This window comes from Motacilla alba, chromosome Z, assembly GCF_015832195.1.
Source record: "Motacilla alba alba isolate MOTALB_02 chromosome Z, Motacilla_alba_V1.0_pri, whole genome shotgun sequence".
Taxonomy (NCBI): domain Eukaryota; kingdom Metazoa; phylum Chordata; class Aves; order Passeriformes; family Motacillidae; genus Motacilla; species Motacilla alba.
Genome location: NC_052046.1, coordinates 27,511,617 through 27,535,031, shown reverse-complemented (window position 1 = coordinate 27,535,031; position 23,415 = coordinate 27,511,617). Strand labels below are relative to the sequence as shown.

Genomic DNA, 23,415 nt, shown 5'->3' with positions numbered 1-23,415 from the left:
TGGCAATACATACAGAAATGGCTGTCGGGAGAGAAGAGTCATGCTTGAGGACTGCTTGGTATTTTGTCTAAAGAACTTACTTTTGTCAATGTCTCCTCGTCGAGGTGGTTCTTCTGAATAATATGTTGAAGTGCAAAGTAAATCTTTTCCTGAAGCTTCTGGACCTTCCTTGGCTCTATTAACCAGGCTCGATCTGAGAAAAAGGAAAACAAAAGTTAAGGAATGCACATATGTGGGGCATGCTCATGGTGCACAGAGGGTACTGTGCTGGCAAGTACGCACAGGAATCGTAAATCTCAGGAGGAAGGACTGCATTGTAATTAAAGACATGGTTTCAGAGGCAGAGTGTCTTAACCCATTAAAGGATCACCCGAGCACTTAATTAACACATACAAAACAACTGAACACAGTGTTAGCTCTACATCTATTTCTTTAAAACAGGATGCTAGGCATAAAGATGGGAACAGAAACAAAACATGGCTCTACACTTTATTATTCTCTGTTGGTACAATCAGTGTTCTAATTTCATACTGGCTAGGTGACAAACATGTCATGTTATCTCAGCATCTTAATACATAAATAATAAACTTACTGATCAAAACAGTTATTTGAAAATAGGATAATTATTCAAACATTATTATATATCAATATTTACTAGGCTAATATTTTGAGAAAAAATACATTCTAAATAAAAATAAAGGACTTTCTTCATGAGATTTTTTCAATAATTCAAAAGAATTGCAAAGTGCAAGTTTGTAATTATTTAAAAATGTTCTCTTCTTAAACAACACAAAATACAAGACAATCTGGAAGAATAACAGCTACACAGTTGTTTTAAAACCTATATGGCTTCTCCTGGATTCAAATCCCACTTGCAGGAGATTGTCCTTATGATCTGTATTTTCACAAGTCATAGCTTCTGGAGAAAACACACGGAAAGAGAAGTAGCAGACCCCAAGACAATCCAAACTCATTAATGCAGTGTGCTTGCAGCACCACTGAACCTTCTGTTTTCCCACACTGCAAACTATTTTTTTCTCCCTCAATCCAGACCAATTCTTGGGTATAGAATTGTATAGAATTGGGTATAGAATTGGATATAGAAGATCTAATAGATTTTAGCTTTCCTATGGGAAACAGGAAAACTTTTAGATTTTAGCTTTCATATGGGAAATAGGAAAACGTCTTTTATCACAGGCATGAGTCTTCATGTACAAATCGAAAAATTCAGGAAAAACTCCTTTCACTTTTCTTTCATTCATTTCCCATCATTAAAATAAGTCACACAAATAAATTAAGTTAACCACTTCAATGAACACACATGCCACACAGGCTGAAACTGAGAAATATTTTGTCACAGAAGTAGCACAATTCTGTCATTTGTCTGACTGTCTCTGGAAAGGGGTGTATGAAAAGAGTTGGTTGTCAAGTACTGTGAAAAGGGAAAAAAAACCCTCAGCTACTTAACAGATGATCATGAAAAGAAAACAGTATTTTGTATAACACTAGAGGACTGTGTTCCTTGAAGGTAAGCCAAGGGATCCTGTGCCATCAGTGGCCATCAAAATAGAATTAGCTGAGAACACATGCACTTTCTACACAATAAGCACACAGTAATGTTTGGACTTCAAAGGTTAGGTGCCAAACTTTATGCTATTGCAAAACTCTTTACATAGAGTTAAATTAATGCCTATTGTGGCAGACTGGAGCTAGAAACATTTACCATAAAGACCAATCCCTAAAGGTTTACCTTTCTTCACAAGAACAAGGTTAAAAATAGACCGAGGTGGTTGAAGGACAGGTTCATCACTCACCTGTCGTGAAACATGCTATATAGTACACAAGAGTTCTTAAATTCATGACAAGAGCTAGGTAAACTTTTTTAATGCATGCTAAATTTGTCTCCCAAAATATGGTTTCTGCCACCTGAGCATCATCTGTAAATTTGGATGGAATTTCAGAGGTAACTCTAGCTATATTCACAGAAGTGCAGGAAAAAGTCAATAGAGCAGTGACCACCTTTAAAGGACATAAGAAGCAGCGATTCAGTAGTGTACTTTTCCTTTTGGGTTTTGAACTTGTCCACCTTCAAAGAGTATGCTGTCCACTAGGCTAGAGAACAGTGTAGGAAAGAAGATGAGAGACAGCTCAGAAACAGACAAGATATGCTTTTGCCAAAAGGAAGATGGGAAGAAGGAAAATGCCAAGTCAAAGTCTCAGGAGATGGACCGACACAAGGGAGCAGCCATGTTCCTGTCTTACCATGCGCCTTTTTTCTATATTTGAAGGTGGAGATGCCTCTGCAGCCTTTACTGGATTTGTACAACATTTCAGCTTTTAAAATCCCAAATCAAGCTAGAGAATCACCTTCAAGCAGTGTGGTTATGTCCATCATGAAATGGAAAATTCGGATTCATGCTCTGAATTAGGTGGAAAATGGATGAGACACTGGTCTTTGCAACCTTTGTAAAACTACCGATGGATGTTACTCATGGACGCCCTTCTTAGGTGCTCTTACTCCCAGTGGACTGCTCTGGTTTCTGTAAGGGGCCTAAACACTGAGATGAAGGCAGCAAGAATCACCTTTCAGGTGGTGACTTCTGCAGAAACGAAACCTGAATATGAGTACTTCCTATACAGAATCTTTGTACACTTCTATTAATCAATGAAAGGACTGGTGCAGGGACTTCTGTGAAGTCTGCTTTATTTTTAAATTTTTTAATTTGTTCCCATGATGAAACTTCCTTATTGTGAAGGAACAGACATCAAGTGTGGAAGGAAATATTTCTTTATTGTTTACTGTTATTGGATTTGTAAGAAAATAAATGGCACATTTCAGTATCAGTTAATTCTGGGCAATATTCTCTGTCTTTCCACCCTCAAACGTAGAAGTCCAGCTGAAATGGAGTTATTTAGGCAATCGAGGTTTACAGGTTTTTTATGGAAGAAAGATTGCTTTCACTCATGCACATGCTCCTGCAGCCCATAATTTCCTTCTTGCTGTGTCTTAGGACTAGTTACATATGCTCACAACACTACAGTCTACATGCACCAGACACTTTTGTTCCTTTTAAATTTTTTTTTTTTAGCTAAAGCAATAGGAGATATTGCGTGTATCCTCTGGCTTGCATACTAAAGGGACATATGCAGAACTGCAGAAATTAATCAGAATTTTGATTCCATCTAATTTTTCCAGCAGAGACCCATCAGGACATGCCCATCTGTCCCATCTGTCTCTTTTTCTCTGTCCCAGAGAAAGCCAGGACATCTGGAGGAGTAGCGCAGAGGTAGCTCTCATGCCTGCACACAGCTGGGACACCTTTGAGGTGGAAATTGTCAGTGTTTGGAGGGTTGTAGGTGCAATATTTTGGCTAATCCCATGAAGAGTCACTGGCTCAACTATTTCACTTCTGAGCAGATGGTGGAAAGAGCTGCTAGCTAAGTGAAAAAAAAGGAGTAGAGTCCTTTCAATAGGTGTTGTTAATGATGAGAATGAATGCGTTGACACCATCTGTGATAGTCTAATTCTGACTAACATAATCTCAAACACAGATGTGCAAAAGTGCAAGGTGACCTAGAAGAAATCTTCAGTGGAAAAAGTTTGAAAAATCATGGTGTGTTTTTTTTTATAAGGCATTTTAAGAGGTTAGCCTTAGATGAAGACGTTTGTCTATATTCCCTGAGGCATATTTAAAAATTCCACACTAAACTGTGAGCTTGTCAACTAGATCCACCTTCTGAGTCAACTTAAATCACAAAACAGACTTCCTCGGTGGTCAACCAGTCATCACTCCCTTAAATGCATACTTGCCTATGTAGAGTTATGATATATGAATACATGAAAAAGAGCATTGTGCACTTCTAATCTCTACCTCTCACCTGGAACTAAATTCAGACAGGACTGCTCACCAATTTTTACTCTTTGCATCCTCATTCCCAAGCAAAAAGCTCATCATAGTTATGGACTATATAACTTAGGGTGGTGATTTTTTGCTCCCTGAAAAAACGAAGAGAAATCTGCACCTCTTGAGTAACATGCTTCTTTTCACGTGGCCTCAAGGAAGGCCTACCTGCATTTCTTGTCTGCACAATCCTGCTCCAAGTTGGTTACACTTATTATCTACCTCCAGTATATGTAATTCCTGATGGTATATTTGGGTAATTCAGGCATTCTTCCATTGCTTAATACATTGCTTAACATTATTTGATGCAGCTTAAAAAGGTATTTAAGTATGTAGAAATAGAGGTGGATAAAGAGGGAATAAAATCAGTGTTTGGAATGAAAAATTACCTGGTGATATCAGAACAGCAGATGAAAACAAGGCAATCTCCTCCTCAGTCAGCTGTAAGGAACATAAATTCTTTGCAAAGTCAAATGCTTCATTTACCAGATCATCAGAACCTGCACACCAAAGAGAACAAAACCAATGCTAGAAATCAGCTCTTCAACCTGCAGGGATTGTTTTGGTGTCAGAAAAAGTTATTCCTGAATTTCTGTACTGCTAAAGCAAGTGCTTTTATTAACTACTGAAATCCCACTGAACCTGAAAATGGCACTAAAATGTACACTGAAGCAAAAAAAATACCAAGAATTAGAATCAAGTACAAAAATTGCAAGGACATCTTAGAAGAGAGTACTCTTTTCCCTTGCCCTGAGGCAAGAATTAGTATTTCTAAACAAGTATTAAACCTAAGGAGGAGGAAAGACCAGCTCTAAATAACATTCACAAAAAATTTCACTAATTAATAGTACAAATTTTTATGAACATTTGCAAAAGCATCAAAAAGATAAAAATAAATCAACCATAACACATTCATAAAACACATTTTAACTTGTAAAGAAGTAGTAGGTTTATGATACACATTAAGAAAAAAAATATATATGATAAAGATATACATTTAAAGGCAGTATGTCTCTTTGAGTTTGGTCTTGTATCAATTTCTGATAGTATCAGTTTGATGGATGCACAAAAAACCAACATTTCACAACATTAATATTTCAGGTAGCACTAAATATCATGTTGAGAAACCAAGTAATTTTTTCAGTACATGAATCTAAATGTGCTTACTTAAAAGTTTTAGGCAAAACAGTTTATGGCTCCTGCCATAAACTCATGACTCATCAAAACTTCAGAAGACAAGAAATCTATTTGGAAAAACCCTCTAGCTGTTCTCTTTTATTAGAAAAAAACACCTATCATTGCTGGCAGCTAATGGAATCGCCTTTTTGTTTCTTCTTCTGTTCCAGCTTAGGCATTTGGAGACTTGGGGATTCAACATTTACTGGAGATTTCCACTTGTGGAATTTGAGAATTTGAGAATTGTGGATCACAATTCTCATAAAGACAAATTTCTTGCTATGTGGCTCATTGCAACTGGTTAGAAAAAAGAAGAGCAACATACCCAAAGCTTTAAACATTTGCATCCCTCCATACTTTCCTTCAAACAGAACAGTATTGTTAAGTGGGTTGAAGGCACGGCACATTCTCACCAAAACCACTTCCAAGCAGCCTAGCAGACAGAAAAAAGAGCAAAGGTACCAAGTATTATTGCCTAACATCAGAGCACAGGAAATCTCAAGAAGACATTTATGAAGTCATCAGTCATGAAAAACCAGAAGGGATAGACACTCTTTGAAGAAATCTAGATTATACATCTATGAATGTGAGAAAAAATATTTCTGTCTGCTTTAAGTATATAGCAAGGGGTAATTTCTGGTCCAGTCTAACCACCTTTTCTATAGACTGACTTTTCACCTTCTGCAGAAAATTAGCAGCCTGGACTGAATCTGAATGTAGATCATGGGAAAATAATTTCAGTTTGAAATACTTTATCCTGAAAAATATGCATTTATTGAAACTCCTTTTTAATAATGACACTTTTTTTTTTAACAACAAAAAGCAGCTTCATTCAAGGCATATAAAAATCCCAGCTTATTTTTGCTGGAGAAGAAGAACATAACAAATCATTTTTAGAAAGAACATACAAGTTAAAGTGCTGTCAAGAGCACACTTAAAATAGGTTTTACTTCTTGTTTATTTTTCTTTTTTACCAGTTGTTGAATAGAGAGAGAAACACTTCTTTTTTCACTCCTTATTTCCTAACTGCAAAAATATGCAGTCAGAAAAGTGGAAGGAATAATTTTAAGATCCCTTAACTAAATCCAGATGTCCTGTAAGATGAACCCTGAATCTGAGGATTCTTCTACAGACATGCTTTTGAGAGAGAAGTCTTTATTTTCCAACTCCTGGTCAGCATTAACAACAGAAGAGAAGATAAAACCTGACAAATTTTTATATGCTATAGCTTAACAATGTTTTCCAACAGTAGAGTGAAATAAATATTTTCCTGAAGGTGCAGTTGTGTTGTAGCTTTGACAGTAAAATGAAATTTCCTGGGGGTGCACTGGTATCTGCAGAATTTTCAGAATTGGTACAGGATTACAAAAAATAGTTTTTGTGCTATAACTCCCTTTTTCTATGAGGTTGCCTGTGTGTTCCCTGTGTCTCTGCATCACTTCCCTTTGCAGCTGTGCCCATCATCAGAACCAAGTCCCTCACTAAGACACAGTCATGGTGCTGTAAAGCCAAGGTTGTGGGTTTGATTCCTCTTTTGGCCACTTAAGAGCTGGACTTGATGATCTTTGTTGGGTCCCTTCCACCTTAGAATAGTCTGTGATTCTGGTTTTGCCACTGAGGTTAGCTCAGTTGGTTGGAGTTTGGTGTTAGTAACACCAGGGTTGTGGGTTTGATCTCTGTTCGGGCTATTCATGGAAAATCTGGCCTCAATGATCCCTGTGGGTCCCTTCCAACTCAGAACAGTCTGTGATTTCTGTGTATGGAGTGCTGAATCACACAGGCTTTCAGACTCAGTGAAGAGATCTCTCTTCAAACAGAAGAACTTCTAAGTTTTGACAAGCTGTCTCACACAGCATCCTAGCTTTTACACACGGAGAGCAAGAAACTCATATGACAGGGTAAATGTAGTTAATTACCAATCATGGTTCCTGTGGTTCACTTAGTCATGCTATTTTGTCCTCCTGGGCTTGGCAGTGTTACTGCACAGTCATGATAAATCTTGTCAGGATTATTTCAGAGGGCAGAAATTACTGAGTCCCTTAATATGAAAGGAAAGCCTTTTTCCCCTTGCCCTTATGCACACACATGCAAACCTGGCATGCAGAGAGAGCATGGCTGGAGCACACAGCTGTAATCTGCTCTCATTTATTCTGAAACCAACTGGCACCAGCAGGAATTTTCCCTCCTGTGCATTGGCTGTAAATTATTTCTGTAGTCTCATTAAAAAGATTAAAGATGACCACAGAGGCAGGCCCCAGTGAGCTTGCCTTCATTTCATTACTGACAAGTGGGGATTTTACAGGGTGGCAGATGACTGATTCAACCAGCTCAATTTTCAGGCTCCTTCCACCACATGTCATTTTGGAGACTGCAGTTTTTGCAATAGGTGTGTGTGTGTGTGTGTGTGTGTGTGTGTATGTGTGTACTTAATAACCACAACTGACTATAGAGGGAAGGGGATCAGAAGGCAGTAACATCATTAAGGTGCAAAAATACAGCAAGGTTAATGTACTTAATGCAACATACAGAAATTTGGGCTCCTTCAAAATTAAAATGATTTGCAGGAAAAGACAGGAGAGCATATTTCTAGGGTGCTGGGTGCTAAACTAGTCTCAAGCCTCTGGTGTTTACCCACCTGACTTAAGAAGGAGAATTTGGTCATTCTGGCAGAGCTCCATGAAGCCTGTTATGCGCTTTGCAAACTCCACCACATACTGGATAGCATGGGTGATCTGAATGGCACACTGCTGCCACAGAGCTTCTCTTGTCTTACAGGAAAACACACATGGAAAAGCAAAGCGGTGAGCAAGCAGGTACATCAGTGCATTAAGTTCTTCAGGTGGCTTTGCAGATAGCAACACTTCCCACACTCCACCCCATACCCAGGCAGAGCTAGCAGCATCTCCTTCTTCTCGTTAGAAGGCTGTTTTCACAAGTCATTGCCCCACTCATCTGAACTCTGGTATTGCCTCTTCAAAGGAGCAGAATGCCCAGCGTTAAGATGTGGTTCTAATGTTGGCTTTTGTGCACTACAGACTAATAGTGGCACAAAAAATGCACACATTCCACAGCACTCCTAGGCAAGAAGTGACACAATGCTATTAATTTATTCAACAGAATATTTTTCCTAGTGTGAAACTTAAAACAGATATACTTAAAAATTGAAGTATCTGAACACAAATTACATAAAAATTTGGACTTCCTGATAATTGTTTTCCTTGCATACACGTGTGTAAATATAAATGGATGTTCCTGGTTTCATGCCGCAGCTCTGCAAACTGTGGTGTGTTTTTATTACTGCTAATACTGCACAGCCCCTCAGATTTCAAAGAACAAGCTGGAGTCTCTCCTGTGTCTTACATGACCCGCTAATGTGCCAACTGAAGTCTGACTGAAGACCCATCACTAATGTAGCAGTGTAAGAGGTACAGAGATTTCTGTTGACTGTACTACATCTGAGGACGTGCCAGGGGAAAATAGACTGAACTTGACCTGAGAATTGCAGGAGCAGAACAAAAATGTAGTGTAATGAGATAGTTTTTCCACCCAATATTAAAAAGCTTCAATTTAAGGAGTACTTTCAGTTTGTTATTATCTACTGTTCTAAGCGTCAGGTGTTACTCACATAAAAAGCAAATGTGTTTTCAAAATTATAAGGAAACAGGTTATGTTGTCTAATTTTCTTAAAATCCTTACAACAGAGGATCCAATAATAATCACATTGAAGTTAACAGAATTTGTGCATGAGGTTTAGATCTGTAACAACAAGCACAGAAAACTGGTTTTCATGACCATATCTAAGCTTTAACATTACAAACAGCCCAATATGCTGGAAAGCTGCTGCTTCTTTTTATGAAGTGTCACTGCTTTGCTCTCTGTAACCAGTTCCCCAAAGATAGTGAAAGTGTATTTTGACCTGTATGAAACTCATCAGTGTATTCTTGCCAAATAAATTACTCTGTTAACGATTTCAATCAGAAGATAATGCATATTATAGTATTGTACCTTGCTCTGGTAAACCTTTATTTCTTCATATGTGTGGGTTTGCCACGCTAGCTGATGTAATTCCTCCATTGTATATTGACATGTCTCCAAATGAGACTTAATGATATTCTGTGCTATTCGATCTGTGAAAAAGAGAATAAAAAACAGCTTGCATGAAACAGTGAACAGTGATCTGCAACAGCAAAATGTTGAAAACAACGAAGTTGTTGGAAAATGTACATTTAAGAAAATTAATCTTTTCAATGCTACCTTTCTCATTTGTTTTTAATTTTGAAGTTGTTTATTGCAAAATGTTTCAGTATTCAACCCAAAGCCAAACGATCTTGATAAACAGTGGATCTGCAGATGAAAATAACAATGATTTTTGTGAAACTATACAGAATCTTCATTCTGAAAGTGATTTAATATGTTTAAATAAATTTCATTCATTACATAATCGCTTTTGTCTGCCCCAAACCTATGCAGTAACTGGTGGACTCTTCTAGCCTGGAGAAGAGAAGGAAAACTGCTGTTGATTACCAGCCCAGCAGGGTACTTCTTCAGGCTTTAGGCCACAACCTCTGCATGAAGGCAGTATCTTCCCTCCTGCTGTGTGTAGGTGTTTGTTTTCTTTCCTCATTGTCCATTTCTTTCTAGTTCTACTCAAAGAACTAATTGCTGAACTCAGTGGTCAGCATGTTTCAGAGCTGCCAGGTCTCTCAAATTGACTGACTGCTTGAACTTGCCATGAACATTTTACCTTGGCGTGACTCATAAAAGAAGAGTAAAGAGGTCTCTTTTTTCTCAAGTTAATTTTAAGCTGGATCATTTTCCAATTGAATTTGATGAGCAACAACATGAAGACTGGTTTTAGCAAGGGATAAAAGCTAAAACCATTATCCTGGGGTTTAGAAGGAGAGTTGGAGGATGTAAATCTCACACACAGCACTTTAAGATACCTTAAAGATGTCCTCAAATTAGAGGACAACTCTAGAAACTACTTCACAACATGGAATGCAGGATACAAGCAGAAAAGAAAGCATTATTGCCCTGGAATGTTGCCCTGTAAATCCATTGAAACTATGAGTAAACTTCTTAGACAAGTATTTTAAAGCAGACCTTTGCCCTTAAAGCCCCTTGAGTGGATTAAAAAAATTTTCACAAAAACTTCCAGCATGAATTCATTAGCATTAGGAGTTGAAATGTTGTGATAAAACATGATACTGAAAACTGATGATTTTCTATTTTGCAACTTTGGGACCTACACATCTAATGAAACTCATTGCTTCAGCCTGGAAACTTTGCTTAAGCCAAACAAAGGAACAAAGCTGAAGCCACAGAAGTGAACTGAAGCACTTGCAGCAGAAGCAGCATTGCACATTTGTCAAAAAAGGGAAAAGGACATTGAAAATCCATTAGTCAAACCTGAGCATGGGAAACAGAAAGAACTAGGTACACCACAACTCACTTGTCCATATCCTCAACAGTTTGCATAGAGTGTAGCGATCTGGAGCCTGGAGTTCCAAAATAAATGTACTTCTTTGGCCACATACTGACTGAACTTAAAAACACCAGCAAGAAGAGAAGCTGAAAAAAGAATGCAGAATGCCTGGTCCCTGTAAACACTGCTAGAGGAGTGCTATTTGAAGGACAGATGTCTGTGCTACTCACAGTTAATAAACTGAGACTCAATAGAAAGGTGCTGAAGATAAAAAAGATGTAGGTTTGCATAGGAAAAATAAAACCTGCTTAATTGAATTTGTGCAGGTATCCTTTTGTAGGTCAACACTATCTTTAGGCTTCCTAATGGAAGAATTGACTCCAGCCTATAGATAACTAAGAATGCATATTAACAGAGTGATCTACCCAGTGTTCTTTTATGGAAGGTTAGATGGAAGGTGTCTTTGAGGTGTCGCATTTTATAATAAAAAGGTGTTGCATTTTATAATAAAAATCTTGAAGATAAATTGGCATCTCTCTTACAATAAATGTCTCACATAATTTCATATTACTGCGTAGACAGATTTCTAATCAGATAAAGTGACCTGATGTCAACAATGTAAAAACAAGACCTTTTGATTTCACTGACTTCAAAATATATTCCATTAGCAGTTTTACATGACTGCAAAGTTCCTCAGCTCCCCTCCTTTTCCTAGCATTCATGTATTTACCTGAGGAACGAAGAGCTGGGAAGTTCTGCAGGGCTTTCTAGGGATGGCATCCAGTGTTTAAACCATGCATCTTTTCCTTACACACTTATGCTTATGTTGAGCTAACATTAAAACCTATCTAGATGTGCAAAGGCCTGGGGCAATTGTAGCAAGCAGCAGCTCTGAATGCTGACATCCAAAGAGGAATCAGGTGCAAGACAGACTTGAAACTCCTGTGCTGCATGCTAGGCAAGGCTGAGTGTGTGACGGAAAGGGTACACTGGGTCTCTGACGAGAAGGGAACTGCTCATTCAGCAGAGGAGGCTGCTTTCTTACACTTCATGCTGGAGTCCCTGGAAACAGCTTTCTGCAAATATAGCCTACAGCTGGGTGACAGAGCTGGTATGATGTAAAAAGTAAAAGAAGTATACACCTGTCTTGGCTTCTTAGATGGTCCAGGAACAGAAAATCCAACACAGGCAGAGCAAAGAACGTCACTCCTAAAGGGTTCCACAGACCATGGCATTTGTTTTTCTCCTGACATTTTTGGATTTCAGCATCTTTTTGCTAATGGAGTTGGAGTCAGTGTACATCTTGGCAAATCCCAAGGAGAATGACGTTCCTAAACCACTGGCAACAATATAAATGACATCTGATGTAAACCTGTCCTATCACAGGTACAGTCCTGTATCCAAAATATATTAATTTCTGGGAGACCTGGCAGCTCTGAAATAAGCTGACCACCAAGTTCAACAGGTAGAACTAGAAAGAAATGGATAATGGGGAAAGCAACATCTACACACAACAGGAAGAGAGATACTGCCCTGATGCAGAGGCCCAGAGCCTGTGGAGGTACCATGCAGAGGTGATAATCTAATAAATAGCTATGTTCTGCAGGCTAGAGGAGTCCACTACAATTACTCCACATATCAAGTCTTGACTTTCAGTAGATTTTGTTTTCAAAAATCTTGGGTCATAGATTTCAAGGGTCCCCTATCACTGGGTAACTGCATGTACACAACTAGAAATCCCATTTGGATGAACTCCAAGGACTACAAAAGACAACTCTGTTCTTGTGACTTCAATGTGAACTCCATTTCTAATTCTACTTGAAATACTGTCAGCTCCCATTTTACATAAGTTATAGCAGATCTGCTGTATGAAAAGGAAAATAAAAGAGATTATTCTGGCCACACAGGTGTGAGAATCAAAGTCTGCAACATTTGATTTTCTAAGGACCAACTACTCCAACTATTGAGTGAAAATTAGTATTTCTAATGAAAAGAATCCCTGAGGCTAGGTGACAGTACACCCCCAGCCTATAAATGGCAGGATCTGTAAAGCTTATCTATCTGCCACAGTACATAAACACAAATATAGACTAGGTGCTTTACTCCTCCCTTTTTGCCTACATACTGTGTTTATTACATTAGGGCTAAATCTCCTTGATCACTTGATAAATGAAAATCACAGCATATCCTGGCAGACTGACTCTGTCTGGGAAACATGGTCCACAGAAAGTAATGTTCCCAGTATCCAAACTCTGGTATACACTGGGATGTGGAAGCATTTGCATTAGGCAGCTTGATTCTATATTTGAGGTTTTCTTAGTATTGGTAACTTGAATTTTTTTCTTGAAAAGCAGACACTTTTTCTAAAAATGCCCTGCTTCATTGAAAAAAAAATCTAGAAAGAAATACTTGCTTCCAGAGAGATAAACCAGAAACAGCATACTCAGTCAAGGATACTGTCAATAATTGTAACCAACAGTTTCAAAAACCAGAAACGCTCAAACAAAATACATCATGGGGTTTCCACTTACATTTCATTTTGTCCTGCATGTCTCTGACTAGCTTTCTATAATGGCCCACTATTCCAGCTGTGGACCCTCATTTGTTCTAGGACTACAAGGAAATCCAGATGGTGTTTGTTGCCATGGTTAAAGAGCAGAAACCTGAGAGGTCAGGCTGGTCCCCATTCTACGCAGCACAGGGTGTGTTGCACTTCCTGTAGCAGGGCCTGGTGAGGCCTTGAGAGGTGCCAGACCAATGGGTAGATAATTTAATTGGAATTTATAATACAGAAGTAAAAAACTTAGAAAAGTTCTATGTATAGTAGGAGATGTCCAGAAGAAGCTGAAAATTGTACATCATGAAGCTGAAGAGGACCACGAGAGATCCATGCTGTTTCAGGAAAAGAAATGGTTTTTACATTTGCCCTGGCCTACCTAAAACAGAAGACAGAACCAAGAGACTTGATCCTGTGAGGATTGCCCAGTGAAGTAAGCTATGCAGCAAAGTTAGTGCAACAAAACTGGATGCCTAGAGATGCATCAATTATCACTGCCCCTTCCCGTGTGACCTTCTGTCCCTAGTGTCTGGGTGGATAACAGGCATCACGTATGTGCACAAGGGACTAGTCTGCTCAGTTTCACTGGTCAGCAGCCACTGCCTTCAGGGATGAACATGAGACTGGGTTGTGACTTCCTCCTTTCCCTAAAGTTGCCTGTCTCCTTTGCCTACTGAGTAGGCACTTCTCCAAAACTTGTAGGAACTCAAGTGTCTGAGACTGCTGCTTCACGGCAGTGGAGCTGGAGAGTAGCTAAAGAATCATTGCACTGCCTTGACAGAAGGGCTGGGGAGGCAGAAAGACTGTAAAAGCTCTGTTTCATCAACAAAACAGGCCAAAGGTATATGCTGCAAGAGAAGAACAACAGCACATAAACTTGGGACTTTCAGTTTCCAGTTTTGTTTGCTCTGGCTGGCTTTCCCACCCCCCAACCCCCTCCTTTTTCTTTTTCGCCTACTGTACTTTTTAATTTTAGATTTCAGGAGTTACCTCACAAAAGGCACTCTCCAAAGACTACAATTGCTCTAACATTTATTGCATTGGTAGAGTAGGAATTGCTTAAATACAAGTACATAGTACATACAGAAAACTGAACACTGCAACCTAGATAGCCATCAAAATCAGCATACCACAGACCCACAGGGGTCTACCATCAGATCATAAATCAGTACTGCCTTTTTCAGGCACTTTCTTGCAATATTCAGAGATCTCCAACTACAATAATGAAGAAAAATTCCATCTTGAGGTCAAGTACAATGCTGTGGGGATGGATGTAATCCACAGAGTGCACACAACATTCACCAGCTGTGAATTTGGCCTGCTAAGTGGAACTTATCTACAGCAGCATTTGTTTCCTACAGGCTCCTCAGTTCTTTCATTTGCCTCCCTTTTCTCAGGAGACACTCTAGTTTTTCTCAGCATTCCCTTCTTTTGCACAGGGAACTGAAAAACTTTGAAGTGTGCCTTCCAAAACACTGATAATCTTCTTCAATTAAAATGAATAATGAATCTTTAATTTGCCACTTACCCGTAGGATCCAGTTGGGTGGCTAAGAGCTTATCTCAGCTTATATCCTAAGTTGAGCTCTTACAGGGATCCACCTTTAATTAATGCTGTAGTAACATCACAGCTTTGGCTGGCTGCTGTAAGCATACATAACAAAACTCCTGCCAGGCACTCTAAATAAAATCTCTGTTCTAGGACCTAAAAGTTTGCCAAGATAGCATTGGATCAACACTTTTTTGTACACTAATCCAAGGTTATTAAGACTACAAAATGAAAATTTTTGAAAACTGAATCATTGAATTCAGATTGACAGTTATAGAGACAGTGACATAGCTAATAAAGTAAAAATACCTCTGTGCTTGCTGTAAAATTTTTTTTATTTTTATTTTCCAGAAAAACAGGAACATTTTTTCCTGAAAGTGGTTGCTGAAAGCTCATTCCAGTTTTAATCTGTCTGTGGCATTCTCAATGCCATAATGCAAGAAAGCATTTCCTTTTAATAAACAAGGTAGTTTCATAACCCCTATTTGCTTAATAAATTTGCAACACTGCACAATATGCAGCCTAGGAAGATAGTATGAAACATAAAAATGCTCATATGAGACTAGAAGTGCTAGAATTTAGTTCAGGAATAACCTTTCCTTTATGCTTAAGTTATTGAATGCTCAACGTCACAAATGGAGTCCACAAAAAGTAATTTGTGTGAATTCTGTTTTGTCTCTCTCCTTCAAAATAAATCAGTGTTTCACTTGCCTTTCTAAAAATCCTAATAAATTCATAGAAATGACAATACAATGGAATGAAGTCCTTATCTTAAGGAACCTAGAGGATGGACCCAGAATTCAGTTAGATCCCAGAGGATTTTTATAAATGCTTAATGGTCTCCACTTAGTAATACTTCTCCTGGGACTCAGCCAATTTAGCAAAAATTAGAAGATATTTAACTGGCAGCAAAAGCACTAGCCAAGGAAATAGCTGGAGTTCAAATGAACTCTAAAGGCACTGTATAACTTTAGCTTCTTCCTGCACAGGTTGCATAAATAGACCTCTACATTAAAATGAGACTGTTCTGAAACAAGAAAGTGCTCTTATTTTTTACAATACATTACCTGAAGTGGACATTGTTCTCTATTACACTGAGAAATATACATCGAATAATTACAATATTACTGGTTTTAAAGCATGTTTGTGAGGGTTTGCCCTGTCATAGCCTGCAAAAATCTGGGAGAGATTAACATACCTTCTAGCACTTGTTTCACTGTCACAGTCCTCAAATTAGCTTTCTGTAAAGATTTTAAGCATTCTATCTACAGAAACCTGTTAAAAAGTAATGGCAAAACATTCTACAATGGTTCTATTTTCCTGTAGTGTAGCAAATGAGTTGAATGACAGTGATTTTAGTGAATAGTGTCAGAAAGTGGAATAACTTGGTTATCATAAACAATGTCTTAATCTTTACTGATCAAAAGAAAAGACATCCATGCAGTCAAAAAGGAACACAAGACAGGGCTCCACACCTTAATATCTTGTAACTATTCCCATTTACGTGTGACTTTCATTCCTCGAAGATTACTGCACTACAAAATCTGCATTCTGATAATCAGTTTCAGCATTTGTCTCTGAGCCCTGTGTCTTGTCATATTGAATTTTTCCACTGTGCACATCTATGTTCCTTTCTTGTGCATTTCACTCGAATTCCTTCTCTCATCTTTTCACTCTTGTATAAAGGAATTGTTGCTGTTCTGTGAAATAAAGTATCAAAAGCTGAATGGACTTATGAAATACCTCATTACCTACGAAGCCGGAAACAGCATCACAAAATGCAAAACAAGTAGAATTATCTTATTCTTAGGAATAAAGTGGGAAGTAGTGAGGTGCATGAAGTGAGTGATGAAAGCTAGCAGACAGAAAGCACACAGTGTGAAAAACTGGACTATAGCTTTGGAAAGGCAAACTTAGGATGCTGCATGTACACTGGGAAAGAAAAAATATTGTAAACCCAAATTTATGATGCCTTCCTTGTGCCTTAGGATTAGGGAATGATCAACCAGTGCCGTCCAGGATGACAAAGAAATATAACAGGGACCCCAGGTTAAGCTCTCAGAAAGTACAATTACCTTGTAATTATTGGGGCTGACTGCCCAGAAACACCAGACAAAAACACTGATGGGAAAGTGGACACTAAATCCATGAAGGGGTTACACAGAGGAGGATGAAAGCAACAAGCAACAATGCAACCACCAATTCAAACCATAGCAATTCTGGCAGATAGTATGCCACTTCCATATACTACAGTGATTCCTAAAGCGTCACTGCCTTGACCTCTCGATTCTCATCTGCAGTTCGCCTCTTTGTGGGCTGTGTGTGAGTCACAACCCCAGAAGACAACATACTTTCACACATGCCAGCCCCTCTGTGTTCTGGCACCTGCTCGAGTCTTCTTTTTTTGAGCATTACTTGCAGAAAGCCATCTCCTCTGCTGTTGACATGGCTGGTCCAAAGCATATGACAGGGAACCAGCCAGAAGTCTGGTCTTACAACTGGCAGCAACAGTGTGCCTCAGTACTTACCACACCATTGGATTTACACTGATCTTCCTGTGTGATTTGTAATCTGACAACATTCACAGCACAATGTTATTCCTGAAAAGATTGCCATGATATATGGTAATATAAGGGATATATGATATGGTATTTAACATATTTTGACTGCTACAAATGGTTGATTTCTAACAGCTTTTTTTGGACTCTCAGTAGAATGAACATATTTTGCCAAGTTTGGTCATGGAAGAAAACATCCTCATCTCTGGAGAAAAGGAGTAATTTTATATACTGTAAAGGATTAGAAATTTGATCTCTTTAAAAAATCATATTATGACACTTTAAAAATGTAGGCTATAGATAAGGTTGTTTTTAATATCATTCTATGCTTATTTTTAGCTCATTTGTAAAACAAGCTTAAGTTCTAAGTGTAGTCACATGAGCTGAAAGGGGTACAGAATTGAAATATGAACATATTCTGATTGTCATCTTTAAATAGGTAATGATGGTAAGATACAGTGCTCTGACAGCATGTGTGTAAAATGCATATGTTGCATTTTTAAATGCTCACTAGATGGCAACATTGCTTCTCTTAAATACAGCTGCCAGGGTGTAGACAGCAGCCCTGTAAAATTTTGCCTGCCACCTTGGTAGAAGGAATATTAAACCATGGCCTGGAAAAAGAAGTGGAAGAACATTACACAGGACTAAAAAACATCATTTCTGTTTCACTGTGGGGTGGATGGTGGCTTTGTAAAGGGAACATAAACATAGATGCTATTGTCACCTTAGGTATGGGCTTTAATTAGTGAGCTCACTGCATTTTGAATGTGGTTTGGATTGTCCCTTGAAATAGCATCTAATCGACCAATATATGTTCAGTAACCTGCCTGTTAACACTTGATCTGGCACAGAGAACAAACCCTGGAGATAAAGAGAAGGGTGTTAAGGAAGGAGCAATGCCAATCACATGGAGAAGGGCTTTCAAAATCAAAGCACAGTGGACTTTTTAAGATATCGGTCTGATGCTGTTATGTATTTATATATTGCATATCCAACATTAAGTCTTGTGGACATTCATGAGGTGCATAGACATAGACGAATAAACTAAATTCTTAAGTTAATGAGGAGATTTCTGCTGAAAGGAGAAAGGTGTGGGACTGGCTTTCAAATAGATCTTCAGCAGAGGACTTCAGAATGTTCACAGGTAAATGTCTCCCTTCAAGGAGAGAGAGTGAAATGCTGCTTGTACAATATTGCAGCAATGGAAATTAAATAACTTCGCAGAGTGTAAAACTGTTCACTGTGGTCTTGAGATGAATGTATTAATCCAGCTAAATTACAACTAAATTACAAATGCACAGAATGTAATTTGTGGTTACCAAGAGGAGTTTTTTTAACATACCTATCCTGAGCAAGTTAAAAAAAAAATTAAGGTTTTCCTTTACTACCACTTTTCAGTCTATTGTCCAGGTCAAAAGTGCTGTGCCTTACAATATAAGGCAGGTGATGCCTCCTCCAACCCACATTAGGCATGTGTCCTAGGGAGTTATTGGCCCCCCTAAGATACTCATAGCAGGGCAGGCTGAGAAGGATTGGGGAAAGGGAAGGTTAAAGCTCACCAGTCTTACTTTAATTTTGATAGAAATGTCAGGTCTCCAAGCCATTGGATACCTTCAAACAGGCCTAATTTTGAAGAAATGTCATGTAAATATATGTAATCAATATTTTCATCTATAATTATAGAGGCTGGGCTATGTGATCTCCTGTACACTCTAGAGGTGTCTTACTGACTACCTACAGCAACAGTGCACCCTTAAGTTTGGCTTGCAGTGAATGCTTAACCAATCTGCTTTCTCCATAATGGTTGCCTAATCATTTCATCTTGTCCTTAAGAAATCATAGGCTGGCAATCTCAACTGCAGTTAAAGCAGGGAAGCCTTTCCATTAACTTTTACAGACCAAGATTGGAGGCACATATTCAGGGAGGAAAATGCAATATTCAGCTCAGTGGCAGATAATATTATGCACATATATTTAAACAAGATAGTCTTTTAATTTCACCATGTCTAAAAATAAGCCTTTAATGCCTCCTAATTTAAAACCACACTTGGGAGCAAGCACTGCCATCAGGAACCAGAGCTTCCTTCTCGCTTTAGAATTTCCCACCCACCAGCTGACCTCTGTGATTTGCTGTGTGAGGAGAAAGCCATCCTGCAAATGACCAAATTCTTGCTTTTGACGTGGCAAGTAGATTTCACCCTATGGTTTGAGCTCCCACTGCATCATTTATGCCTCCCCAGATCTGTAGATGGCAGATTGGTCATGGAGAAACAGGATGATGCTGTCCAGTCCCTGGCAGCATGAGTCCTTGGGATGTGGGTGTCTCCCACTCTGGCAGCATCAGCGGCTGATGGAACACACCTGGATCGTGCCACCCATGAACAGAAGGACAGGCAGTGACAGAGCCTGCCTAACTCAAGTGGTCACTGCCAGATGGTCATCTCACATATTTTGTGTTCTGCCCACCCAAATCTGTATCAAGTGTCCAACAAGATGCTTTGAGTTAAGGACAAAAATGCATCCCTTTAAAGAAAAGGGATCTGGACTGGAAATGCACTTGATGACAAGTTGAGGTTCTGCTCTTGTATGCGTATTTATGAGGTTTGGAGTGGTGTCTTTATGTTTTGAGGGTTTTTTGTAACAAAGGTGGAATATTGATGAGGGTTGTGTCTAATGAGGAACTACCTGATATTGTACAACTTCTCTCCATCATAAGCACTGACAGTCACATGAGAAATTTGTGACTGTATTTGAAAATGCTTTTTGTTACACTTAACCCTCTCTTACATAGGAGGCATTGCCTATCCTGCTTCTCATAGAGATCAGATAATGTGCAGCTGTACCTAGGCCTACTTAACCTATTTGGAGAAATATAATAATACCAAGTATGGGTGACAGAGCCCTATATAACTTTAATCTGTCAGCATGTCTTTCTCCTACACCTATTTTCTAGCACAGTAGATAGATACCAGTAAGCATGCAGTACAAGATAAGCTATATTTTCCTTGCAATTCCATTCTAATACTACGTGTCAAAACAGTTGCTATGTAAAAAATTTTGCATTTCAAAACTGTTAAGTTGAAAAATTTCCATTTCCACTACAAAGTCTTCTGTAGATGAATGTATGTTTGTGAAAAAGAACACTTTCACATTCAAATTAAAGCACAAAACTGTTAAAGATCAAAGTAGCTCTAACCATTTAGATTACTTTTTGGTGGAACTAGAATATTAACATGTGAAGAAGAGCATGTAAATGATGTGTAAATTATGTCATAAAGTATCTTAGAAAATATTATTTTTATAACTGAATCAAACTGACAGGGAAAGGAAGACTTGTGACTTGGATTTTACAGAGAACTTACTGTTGGATAGCAAGCCAAATATAAATTCTAAAGTAATATATGCAATTACAGTAAGTTTTTTAGTCAGGTGAAGCAGGGATCATTATTAGGATTTGTTTTTCAAGCATTTAACATTTTCATAATAATCTGAAAGAGAAGATTCATAGCAAGAGACAATTCTAAAATGAAGGAAGTCACAAAACATCAATGAAGTCATAATGTGACAGGATTGAAAGAATTAGAAAAATAAGAAAGAGAACATGCGATTCAAACTTGGAAATGTACACTCTACTACACAGGAGAGAAGTGAGTTTGAAACAAACAATGCATTAACACCAAAGGAGCAAGTGAATTACATTTTGGTTGACATGTAATGCAGAAACTTCACAGACTACTTTTGTTCTGAGTGTTTGTGAAGAAGTCTGCTCCTAAGAGAGCTTACAGAAACTTCCAGGAACCCAAGGATGAAAGACACAGTCATTCATGAGGAGAAAAAATACAACGGTTGCACCCAAGATCAGGCAAGTGGCAGTTAAGGTTGTGCTTATATGCACACATTTATTTGAAGAGTGTAAGGACCAGAAAAAACCTAAGACTGGAAATTTCTACCTGGTAGAAAACCATCAGTGCAGAAAAGAACTATCATGATCTGGGATGCTTAGTGGTTCGCTAGATCACTAGACATGTTGGTACAAAGAAATCTCTATCAGCCACAAGCATCAACGCAGCATAGCTTTTCTATCTCCTATATATATAATTTCTATCTCCTATATGTATGATTTAATCTAACAGTTAAAAGCCATAACATCTATTTAGCATAAGTTAAGTTTATTCTTAAATGTCATTGTAGTGAGATGCAATTCTGCAGTGAAATTTAAGCACATTATAACATGAAATCAGAACATCCCAGGACTGCAAGACTGCAGCTCTACAGATGGTCCAACAATTTGCTGCAGCATTAAGAGACATTTACTACTTCTTTTTAAACACTGAAAAGATCATTTCCCTGTGCACTAATCCAAATATTGTATCGTGCATCTCTTCCAGTTGTCAGCTGATTTGTTATACTACATTACCTCTCACTGTCTCCCTTACTCCTCCGCTTTAAGAGCCACAAATGACTGACAGCAGTACTTGTGTAAAATCATAACAATTTAGAAGCCCTAGTTTCAATTTCAAAAGGAAAAGAGGTAAATCCCAGAGCCTCTGCATTTTGCTGTCAGCTCAGAGACAGGCCATTTGCTATGTAGTACTTCCTCTGCTCTGGACTTTTCCCTACTTTGTGTGCTTCAGAAGAGGATGAAAAACTTGGAAATTTGGGGTATATTTAGGGCAGGATGTTTTAGAGCTAGGACAGAAAAAAAAATGGGTAAAAAACTAAGAATGTTGCATTATTTCTAAGTGCACCTGCAAGAGGTAAAAGTTATCTTGATTTAAGTTAAAAACATAAACTTTTGATTGTCTGAAGTCAGAAGGTCCCGTTGACTTCAGGGGGATTCTCTGGACAGTACGGATATAGTGGCCTATGGCCATATTCTGTCTTTGCACTCATTTCTGTAACTGAGCACAAAACTGAATTCATGGACTATCAGAACTCCTGCATTTCTGGACCCCCCCCCCCCCCCCTCAGTCTCTCTGGAAACACTTCCCTTTGGTACTGGGTCTGTAGGGAAATAGCTCTTAAGGACTGTTTATATTGCCTCTCAGCTGGTTTGCAACAGTGCAATCCACTGTTGCAAGACTGAGGTAAGCACAAGCCACATGTGAGTAATATTCATAAGGCCATGAGAGCTGAGCGAGCAAATGTTCATCTCCAGTCCTACACTGTGGATGTACAGTTTTACTGGACAGTGGCCTACGCCAGATGTGATAATAAAACAGGTCTTAATAAAGAGAGTGCCAGATAAGTTTTAACTTTCTCCTGGACAATTTGCAGCTAAAGCACACAATGTGTTACAGAGCTCCCTACACAGGAGCATGCAAGGGCAGAATACATGCTATCAATTTTAGCTGCAACTTTATTTTTTTACCAGACAGTAACTACTATATCCCACTAATGTAATTTATATTGAGGGGAGGCCACATCTCCAGTCCTCAGTAGGTCTGAGCACAAGCACACATTTAGAGATCTCAGTGTACATTCATGTACATGACACAGCAAAGTTAGGCCAGAACTATAGGGTTTTTTCCATGATTTGAAGTGAATTAATTTGTTAAGAGTGCTCTTGAAGATGACTTTTTACCTTCTTTTTTTTAATATTAAATTCCATTAACAGTGTTACCGTTTGATTAAGTTTTCAGCCACAAATGATTCAGCATATTTCACTTCTTCAGATACTTATTTAGTATGACAATCCTTGTTCATGTTATTTCTTTGTAATAGAAGTAATACTTCCAGTGGCTTTGGTGAAATACAACTAGAAGCATTAGATGAACATAAATCCTCCTTAAACAAAAATCACCATTAGTCACTGAGTTTCTAACAGCCTTATCTCACAGAGAGGTCTCTGTCAGTCGTCAAAGATGAAAGCAAAGGGACAGGCTCTCCAAGGCCTTCAGGCAGAGAAGCAGGGATATCCACAGAAATACATTCAGAGTTTGTGCACTTTATGAATTTAGTGAGCTTGCTCACATCTGTGCAGCTGAAGTAGGAACTGGTACTTTTTCACAGCAAGTACCCTAGAATTAGCTGCTATGGGGATTCTGGGTGTTGACAAGAATACAGATGGTTGGCTGAAGAGATCATTTAACCCTGCCAGTAATAAGCTCATTTGAAACAAGTCCCTTCCTAATTATCACTTGGTTATGATTGATTCATCACCTGCTTTGATGATCCTATTTAATAAACAGAAATGAACTGCTGGGTTTAAGAACTGCATAATTTTTAGTAAAAACAGAGCTGCCT

General features: G+C 38.5%; 1 protein-coding gene across 4 annotated transcripts in view; it reads right to left on the bottom strand.

Annotated features, from left to right (window-relative positions):
• Positions 1–23,415, bottom strand: part of RORB (RAR related orphan receptor B) — a 162,077-nt gene that overhangs the window by 35,021 nt on the left and 103,641 nt on the right. For all 4 annotated transcript variants that reach the window (XM_038123970.1, XM_038123969.1, XM_038123971.1 and 1 more), the window contains exons 5-9: positions 9,084–9,205; positions 7,714–7,846; positions 5,404–5,511; positions 4,292–4,402; positions 81–193 (exon numbers count right to left, since the gene is read on the bottom strand). In XM_038123970.1, the coding sequence (XP_037979898.1) occupies positions 81–193; positions 4,292–4,402; positions 5,404–5,511; positions 7,714–7,846; positions 9,084–9,205 (587 nt within the window). The remainder of the gene's footprint in view (positions 1–80; positions 194–4,291; positions 4,403–5,403; positions 5,512–7,713; positions 7,847–9,083; positions 9,206–23,415) is intronic.